The 10,227-nt window shown below is 32.4% G+C and overlaps 1 protein-coding gene across 2 annotated transcripts; it reads left to right on the plus strand.

The window, feature by feature from the left end:
- Positions 1 to 2,080: 2,080 nt before the first annotated feature.
- On the plus strand, positions 2,081 to 9,838 carry LOC143063348 (thiamine transporter 2-like). 2 transcript variants are annotated; one of them, XM_076235452.1, is made up of 7 exons: positions 2,081 to 2,137; positions 4,203 to 4,282; positions 4,875 to 5,109; positions 6,126 to 6,776; positions 7,693 to 7,891; positions 8,576 to 8,717; positions 9,263 to 9,838. In XM_076235452.1, exons 3-7 carry the CDS (start codon positions 4,878 to 4,880, stop codon positions 9,374 to 9,376), a joined length of 1,338 nt encoding a protein of 445 aa, XP_076091567.1. In that variant the 5' UTR covers positions 2,081 to 2,137; positions 4,203 to 4,282; positions 4,875 to 4,877; the 3' UTR covers positions 9,377 to 9,838. The 2 variants fall into 2 exon arrangements, with proteins under 2 accessions (XP_076091567.1, XP_076091568.1); XM_076235453.1 differs by having other exon boundaries at positions 6,474 to 6,776.
- Positions 9,839 to 10,227: the final 389 nt, after the last annotated feature.

A 10,227-nucleotide genomic window follows, 5' to 3' on the forward strand; every position in this document is an offset into this window, starting at 1 on the left:
GTGTAAAATTGTTAATCAGGTCAAGATCTATCTGCCCTGAAATTCTCCAATCAATCGGACAACCCGTTGTTGGGTTGCTGCCCCTAAATTGGTAATTTTAAGGAAATTTTACTGTTTTGGGTTATTATCTTGAATATTATTATAGATAGAGATAAACTTTCAACAGCAATAATGTACAGCAAAGTAAGATTTACAAATAAGTCAACATGACTGAAATGGTCAATTGACCCCCTAAGGAGTTATTGTCCTTTATAGTCAATTTTTAACAATTTTTATAAAATTGTAAATTTTTACTAACATTTTCCACTAAAACTACTGGGCAAAGTTTATTATAGATAGAGATAACTGTAAGCAGCAAGAATGTTCAGTAAAGTAAGACGTACAAACACATCACCATCACCAAAACACAATTTTGTAATGAATCCATCTGCTTCCTTTGTTTAATATTCACATAGACCAAGGTGAGCGACACAGGCTCTTTAGAGCCTCTAGTTTAACAATTTTCACAAAATTTGTAAAATGTTACTAACATTTTCCACTGTAACTACTGGGCCAAGTTCATTATAAATAGAGAAAATTGTAAGCAGCAAGAATGTTCAGTAAAGTAAGATCCATCACCAAACCACAATTTTGTCTTGAATCCATCTGTGTCCTTTGTTTAATATTCACATAGACCAGGGTGAGCGACACAGGCTCTTCAGAGCCTCTAGTTATTTATCCATCTGACAAGTTAAGCCGTTTTAAACTGATTTTTATAGATCATTCGTATGTTATACAGTTACACCACTGACCCAGGTTAGGAGTTGGAATCCTGTTTACATGTTGAACTCCGCAACATTCTGTATGCATGTACCCGTCTCAAGTATAAGCCTGTAGCTCAGTGGTTGTCGTTTGTTGATGTGTTACATATTTGTTTTTCGTTCATTTTGGTACATGAATTAGACCGGTAGTGTTGTGTTTAATTTAGTCGTTCTTCTTCATTTTGTTTAACAACCAAGCTAATGAAATCCGATAGTGAGAAATAAAGGCAACAGTAGTATACTGCTGTTCAAAACTCGTAAATCTATGGACAAAAAACAAAATCGGGGTAACAAACCAAAACTGAGGGAAACGCATTAAATATAAGAGAACAACGACACAACATTAAAATGTAACACACACAGAAACGGACTAAGCATTAGACAAAATCCGATGAGAATAACAAATATAACATCAAAACCAAATACATGAATTTGGGATAGAAAAGTACCGTGACACGTCTGATAGTAATGTGAATTCACACTAAAATATAAGAGAAAACAAACGACACAACATAAAAATGTTACACACACAGAAACAACTATGATATAACAATGGCCATTTTCTTGACTTGGTACAGGACATTTTTAAAGAAAACAATGGTGGGTTGAACCTGGTTTTGTGGCATGCCAAACCTCGCACTTTAATGGCAATGTTAAATATAACATTAAAATGAAAACATAATATTACAGGACTACAATACAAATAAAAAGGAGAACGTCTTAGGCAAAGAATATACACGTGGGTAACGTATAATTGAAATATGTAAACTTCATATGATAGGGTAAAGGGTATGTCCCTACTGCAATGTAGTAGGTTGTTTTCCAGGATACTTCGACCTCACTTTCTAGTTGATTGTTTAAAGTAAAGTTGTCATGTTTATGTTTTTTTCCCTCACATTTACTAAAAGCAACGCAATAGGTCAGTTATAATTTGAATAATGCATGATTGCATGTATTCATTGTATAACAAAAGAACACCAACACTAATAACACTGACTAGGAAATGTTCTCCAAACTATCATGTAACTCAGATAATCTCAAAACTAAAGGTTTATGCTATGAGTGGTGTTTAAAAGTTGGAAGGATAGAGGAGCATCATGCTGAAATAGATTATGGTTATCCCTAAAATATAGATGGGCAATATTTTTGGACTATAATACAGTTTGAGTTTGACTGTCCCTTTGGTATCTTTTGTCCCTCTCTTATACAATAAATATAAGAGAAGGTATCTTTTCATTGATACGTATAAACATGCATCCCAATCTAATCTACTAAATTATATTTACATAGTAAATATGATTCACATTATGTATGTATATAGGTGATGAAACACAAAGGTAAGTTGTTTTGTTAATTGTTGATATCAATGTACAATGATATTGGTCTCGGTACATGATATGTGTTTCTATATGAACTGTGGGGGTCTTAAAGCAAAACAGGGAACCAGTAGGATTCAAATTGATACATTAAAACAGAAACATGTCACGCTAAAAATCATTATTTCGAGTTAGTATAGAGAGGACAATTTACTCATATTGCGTTAATGAGTATCATTTTAGTAAAATCTGTATGTGTTATTATGACACGATATCAAGCACTCTCTCTATTGGTTCTGATTTTATCGATATTGTGGCTACCAATTTTTGGCACAGAATTTGCAAACCGAGGTTTGACTTGAAAATAGAAAAATACCAAAAAAAATCCGATTTTCAAAGAAAATTCTAAACTGAAAGTCCGAAGCAATTGACAAAAAAAAAAGAACAAACACATTCAACGAATGGAAAACAACTGTCATAATCATGACATGCATGAGTCGATACAGGCATTTTCGTAATAGTAGAAAAACATGGTTTTATAGCTGGTTAAATATCTCGCTTGTATGACAGTCGCACACAATTTCATTATATTAATTTGACAACAATGTGAGAACAAAACAAACATTTAAAATAGTTAGGTCCCATAACACCCGTTGTTCTTTTTTATAAGACTTTGATGGTTTATAAAGGTCATTTATCAAAATTTAAACAGATTCTCGACTTCCTTTTTGTTTTCGATTTAAGACCCAAATTACTCTAATACAAATATAATGTGAAAGGCCGAGTCACCATTTTAATGCCATTACAAAAATGATGAACAGGAACTCTACAGCCTATCCATATTTAGCTTATTTTGTTCTTTAAGTAAACTTTAAATAATCATACTGTTCTCGATTAATAATACAGAATATCAAAACAAAGTGGACATATTTGAATTTTAATACATTTAAAACAAGTGCTGTGGCTGTACCCCTATTTTTGACATCTTGACCTTATATGTCTGTTTGTTTTGTTCACACATCATTGTCAATATAATGGAATTTGATGCGACTGTCAAACAAGAGAAATTTAGTTAGCTTTAAAAGACGGTTTAATCCACCTTTTTCTACATCGGAAAATACTTATACCAAGACAGGAATATTACAGTTGTTAATATTTTATAGAATTATTAGAAATTTACCCGTGACGTCACTTATGTGCGTCGATCTAGTTGGGTGACACAATGCGAGGTTCGCCTGTGCAGTTTTTATGTGCTGACCTAGGTTGTTTTACGTGTTCGTTTTTATTCTGCAGCTAGTCACAATTCGGTGTTGATATGTGTATCAACTATATGGTCATTTTTATAAACTGTTTGAATAAGTATGAATTATTCTAACGATTACGGATTTTCTTATCCCAGGCAGATAACCTTAGACGTATTTTGCAAACTTTGAAATGTTCGGTCATCAATGCTCTTCGTCTCTGTTTGGCTTTCTTTACTATTTTGACCTGAGCGTTATGATGAGTCTTATGTAGACAAAACACACATATGACATTTAATAACTTTTAGTATGTCGTAATGTTCTATTGAATTGTTTCTTTGTGTATTTCTCTGTCTTGTATGTTTTTCAATTTAATTGTACTGTAGTCCTGTCATATGAATTGTTGTCATTTTAGTGTTATAGTTAACATTACCATAAAAGCGAGGGGTTTGGTTAGCCACAAAACAAGTTTCAACTCACCAGTTTTCTTAAAATGTCCTCTACCAAGTCGGAAAAATGGCAATGGTTATCTTATAGTTCGTTTCTGTGTGTTGTATTGTCGTTTGTTTTCTTTGTTGCACTCTAGTGTTTCTGTTGCTTCGTTGTTTTCTTCTTATATTTGATGTTTTCCCAAGTTTTAGTTTGTAACCCGGATTTGTACTTTTCTCAATCGATCTATGATTTTCCAGATATTTTAAGATAGTATATTTTACTGTAGATCATGTTTGTTATTTACACAAAATCCCTTAATCAATAACTGTTATCATGGACATATGTATTAATATCGGGGTTGAAAAATAATAATATTTGTTTAGATTTTATCTTGTAATATATCTTCTTTTCAGCAAAGGGAAAACTTTCATTTTAAGGAAAGCTTATGTTAAAAGGAAACTGGTCAATATTATAAGAATCGATGTGAAATTATGTGAGTAGTAGATTGTACTTTGAAATAAATATCAAATTCCTTTGTACTATACTTTGGCGAACAACACTTCATTTCTTGCGTCCGAAAAGCTTTTCTGGACAACCGTTCATCAGGAACGTTCGAAGCTGAATATTTGAAAGCCAATGATGAATAAGGTCCTAAACAGTTGAAGTGTTAAATTACCAAAGACCTTAAATATAGTCAAATACAGTGGAGGTCAACTTCGCCTGAGGGAGTTGACACTTTGGGTTTTTAAATTGTTCATTACATCGGTGAAAGTTTGTGTTGAACTGAATTTCCCTTTAGATTACATAAATCTCACACTTGCTAATATGCTTGATAGAACACATGCAGATATGATAAATGTTATATGAATAATGTTTAAGCGCACTTAATATGTTTGTGCGGTTTTCTTATTTTACACTTTCCCGTGAGGTTATCACTGCATTTATTTCTGGAATTGTACTTGAAATTGCATTTGAAATTTTATTTGTGCTGCAACATTGAAGGCATCAAGATTGTACTTATAATTTTATAAGAAGAGACATACATGGTCCTATATGATATAAGTCTTTTGTATTTAAAAATTCAGAAAATGGACTGGAAGGTGTTGACCTTTTTAGTATGTTTGTACGGCTTTCTAAAGGAGTACCGACCATCTGAAGCCTATTTGTCAGATTATTTAACCGGGCCATGGAAGAATCTTACAATCAAAGAAGTAAACGATGAAATATATCCTGTATGGACGTATGCTTACCTAGTATGGCTCGTTCCCGTATTCCTACTCACAGATTACCTTCGATACCAACCAATGTTGGCATTGGGAGGTAAGTTATTTTCTTAGTTTTTGTATCAAATGAAATAAACGAACTAATATTCAGTAAATAAATAAAGGCAACAGTAGTATACCGCTGTTCAAACTCATAAATCCATGGACAAAAAACAAAATCGGGGTAACAAACTAAAACTGAGGGCAACGCATAAATATAAGAGAACAACAACGACACAACACTACAATGTAACACAAACAGAAACGGACCAAGCATTAGACAAAATCCCACGAGAATAACAAATATAACATCAAAACCAATACAAGAATTTGGGATAGACAAGTACCGTGACACGTCTTATCGCAATGCCAATTTACACTCAAAAATAAGAGAAAACAAACGACGCAACGTTAAATTGTAACACACACAGAAACAAACTATAATATAACAATGGCCATATTCCTGACTTGGTACAGGACATTTTTAAAGGAAAAAATGGTGGGTTGAACCTGGTTTTGTGGCATGCCAAACCTCGCACTTTAATGGCAATGTTGAATATAACATTGAAATGACAACATAATATTACAGGACTACAATACAAATAAATAGGAGAACGTATTAGACAAAGAAACACATGATTAACGAATAACAAAACGCATCAGGTTTAAAATTCAATACGCCAAAAACGCGCCTTGACAACACAAGACTCACCAGTGACGCCCAGATATAAAAGATCGAAAGCGAAAAAAAGTACAAAGTTGTACAGCACTGAAGATCAATCTCAAACTTAAATCTCAGCGTTGCAAGTGGACTGATTGATAACTTAGCCTGAGCGAACATGATCTTTGTTTTTTATATCAATTTGTTATACTAGTACCATTTATAGCTCTTGCTACTATTACTATTTTTGTTATTTTGTTTTTAAAATGTCTCTACTGTTTAAAAAAGTGTCATATATTAGAATATAATTGTTTCGGATGAACAGTACAAGTGCTAATGTAGCCTCGATGTTTTTTGTTCGTACATTTGTCATTTTTACACTACAGGTCAAAACAAATCTTAATATATTATAGGTGTAGCTTACATAGCAACTTGGTCACTGCTTCTTTGGGCACGAGGCGTTTTAGCAATGAAATTCATGCAAATAACTTTTGGCTTGGTGTCAGCAACAGAAGTAGCTTACTATGCCTATCTATTTGCAATGATTTCTAGTGATCGTTACAAGATTATAACAAGTTTTACAAGGGCTGCAACTCTTGCTGGTCGCTTTGCTGCTTATTTGACTGGACAGTTGCTTGTTTCATTTTACCTAATGGATTATCACCAGTTAAATATAATATCGTTTGTGAGTGTTTCTCTGGCTTTTATATTATCTCTGACTTTTAAAAGACCGCAACATTCTTATATTTTTCAAACTGAAGAGAAACATGTCGATAAACAAGACTTTGTTGAGATAGAACTAAACAAGATTGGATTATCAACAAGTAAAGAAAATTCGAATGACCATAAAAATACTTTGAAACGAGGTTTCGTGTTTTTATTGAGAGAATTAAAGACATTATATTCCGATAAAACTGTGTTGATTTGGTGCTGTTTCTGGGCCTTCGCATCGTGTGGACATCTGCAAGTGTCAAATTATATCCAGAACCTTTGGGAGGTAATCAGTCCAGCTAAGAAGGGAACAATTTATAATGCAGCAGTAGAGGCCTTTGGAACTATTATAAGTAAGTTTCAGATGAATGTATTTCCTCTCTGAATGAAAAGCAGAAAACACAAACAGAGAAGTATGAAAACAATATTATGAATACGACAACAATAAAATTGAGAATGGAAATGGGGAATATGTCAAAGAGACAACAATCTGACCAAAAAGCAGATAACAGCTGAAAGCCACCAATGGATCATCAATGCAGCGAGAAAATCCCACACCTTGGGTGGGCCTAAGCTGTCCTTAAATAAAAATGTGTACTAATTCAGTGAAAATGGATGTCATACTCAACTCCCAAAAAAATCAATAAACTAAAATTAAACAAAAAAATACAAGAATGCAAAATCAACAGACTCCTGACTAAGGACAGACGCAAAAATGCGACGGAGTTAAACAATGGTTTGTCAGATACCAATTCTCCCCCTATACCTCTAGTCAATGTAGCATAAATAAACACACAGTAAATCTCAGTTTGACGCAGGAACCTAATGATACCATTTAACTTGTGTCAGTATTTTGTGGCAAAACTTTTAGGAATTTTTGGTCCTCAATGCTCACCAACTTCGTACTTTATTAAGCCTTTTAACATTTTTTGGTTCGAGCGTCACTAATGAGTCTTTTGAAGACGAAACACGCGTCTGGCGTAAATACAAATTTTAATCGTGGTATCTATAATGAGTTTAATTATTTTATGCATACGAAAATTGAAGAAACAAGGCTACATATACATACATCAAGTTTCATATTCATATATTTCACACTCGTAAACGTCAAAGTTTCTCTCGATTTTATATACAACAGTTCATATACTGTACCACTATATGTTTGATTCTTTATAAAAGGCAACAGTATTATACCGCTGTTAGAAAGTTTTGTATCGTGATGTATGTATCGTAATTTTTAAACCTTTTTTTATGTTTTTACTTGTGTAGGTGTGTTGAGCGTGTTATTATTTGGGTTCTTGCCTACTAACTGGTCACGCCCAGGAATTTCTGAAACAACTATGGCCATTGTTTGCTTCTTCAATATAGTAGTACTTATCATTATGGCACAGTCTACTAGCATTTGGGTTTGCTATGCATTCTATAGTGCATTCAGAGCTACGTACCACACAGTTATTACGTTAGCAACGTACGTCTTTCATTTATATATCTGAGTACTTTAATTCTTCCTTTTTTCTTCATTCGTTAAATAGGATGTATAACACCTTTCTTTCAGTATTTCAGTATGTTATAGGTAATAGATATAATATGATATAAATTAGTTTGTTGTTAGATTTAAATAAAATTATAAAAGTACCAATTATTTGTTTTTGGTCTGATTAGTGCTACTAAGTAATTGACATTTTAGTCTGGGAAAGCATGTTTAATCATAGTTGTAAATATAATTTGATACAGCTTTCAATAAGAACGAATATTTAAGCCCCGTTTTGTGGCTTTTAATACGTTTGCCTTTTTTTTAAATGTGTTTTTGTACGAGGTACCAATTAGATCTTTTCGACTTATATGTGTGTATTAAGTTTGGAATTATATTGCCCTTACACCAATGTCATAGGACCACATCTATTAATTTTGAATGTATTTAGTCTTAATCGTTCACAGAAAAGTAATAAAGCATGTTTGTGCCCACGAAAATTGATATCATAATACTAAAACAATATCATGGTGTTTACGCTCATGTACAAACACATATTGCTTGTGGTTGTAAAGTCTGGTAAACGGGAGGAATTTATAATTGCAGTTTTCAACTACAAAGCATAAAATATGGTAAATGGTTATTACCATTCGATGAATTTCTTTTCTCTTTTTTCTGAAGCTTACAGATTGCAAAGTCTCTCACCAAACAGAGATATGGCTTTGTTATTGGAGTGAACATGTTTATATCGCTTAGCGTTGAAACACTCCTAACAGTTACAGTTGTAGATAAAGCTGGTCTTGATGTAGATGTACGAACACAGGTATTGGTTAAGAAATAATATATATGTTTTCGGGTTTTTTATGCGGTGGTAACTGTTTTTTCTTATTACAATTGTTATTCTTTGGGAGACAAAATAAATGTAAATAAAAAATATCTAAATATTAAAGTGCAACGGACATGTGATTATGGAATAGTATACTCCAAACATGATCGTAACAAAAAGTCATGGAGTACCGTTATAGAATTATGAAAAGGAATGGATTGTTTGGAATTACGAATGATTTTATTACACAGTTAAGTTTTAGTTTAAATTATAAAGAAAAGCAAAACAAAAACAAAAATATATGTAAAAAGATATGTTATATCCAACCAAAAGCAATCAGTACATTATCTGTTAACTTTTCATCAGAGAATATATGAATAAATAATTATGATAAAAGAAAAGCAGTTATGTGTCACAGATTAAGGCAGTTTTAACTTCAAAGCAATGATATTCGGTTTTTTGCCATCAACTATATGCAGATGAAATCCAATTTAAAAAAAAGGATTATCGTAAAAATTTTATGAAATTTTTTTCTCTTTTAGTTCATGGTGTATGGTGGATATTTTGGTGTTATTGGGTGTGTGTTCCTAGCAGCAGCATTTTACGCTGTTTACAAGAATGGTTGTTCTTATAAAGTCAATCGGCCAGCCGATTAACTCAAACTGAAATGGGTTTATATTTTATATAAGATAAGTTGTGAAATGGTCGGTAAATTTCCCCTGCAATTGTGTTATTAATGACGAAAAATTCAAAACTTATAACACATTCATGGAATTTTGAATATTTATGAGACTCATAATAAACTGACATATGTACATTTGTTTTTACATTTACTGAAACATAAAACAAAAGTTATTCAGTGCTAAAACGCGTACTGACCTTAAGGTTCATTTGATAAAGTTTTAAAAAAAATACACGTTTTTGTATAATTTTGCATCCAAGTACGTTTTTAACCTGCTCCAACAGAGTTATGAACAGAGTGTGAATTTGCATTTCTATACGACGTGTATCAATATTTTATACACTCAACATTCATGGATTTATTTATGAGGCTTCGGTTGGATAATGTGATATGTCTTATCGTTTGTAGTCCAAATAATAAAAACATAACCTTTCAATACCGTCATTATTATGATAGTTGTTTGAACTAATATTGTTTTGAATAATTGTATGAATTTCAAAATTATATATTCGTTACAAAAAATACGTCACTGTGTGTTATGTCCTGTGCTATATGTCGTTAATAGAAGATTTTGTTGCTGTTCTGCAGTTTACATGTTGTAACGACTATTGTATTACCTATTTGTATGTTTCTCTGTGAAAACTGTTCTTGCGTGTGTTTGTGCTGTATTTATGTCAATGTAGCGTTTTGATATTGCCATATAATCGAGAGGTTTGGCTAGCCATAAAATTAGGTTCAATCCATCATTTTTTCTTTAATGTACCAAGACAGGAGCATGGCAGTTGTCATCAAGTAGTTTGTTTCTATTTAGGTTGGCGTTTGTTT

Source organism: Mytilus galloprovincialis, chromosome 2 (assembly GCF_965363235.1).
Source record: "Mytilus galloprovincialis chromosome 2, xbMytGall1.hap1.1, whole genome shotgun sequence".
In the NCBI taxonomy this organism is placed as follows: Eukaryota; Metazoa; Mollusca; class Bivalvia; order Mytilida; family Mytilidae; genus Mytilus; species Mytilus galloprovincialis.

Coding starts and splice junctions, on each gene's coding strand:
- LOC143063348 (XM_076235452.1), top strand. CDS start 4,878: ATGGACTGGAAGGTGTTGACCTTTTTAGTATGTTTGTACGGCTTTCTA. Junction 5,110..6,125: donor ACCAATGTTGGCATTGGGAG/GTAAGTTATTTT, acceptor AATATATTATAG/GTGTAGCTTACATAGCAACT. Junction 7,892..8,575: donor ACAGTTATTACGTTAGCAAC/GTACGTCTTTCA, acceptor TTTTTTCTGAAG/CTTACAGATTGCAAAGTCTC.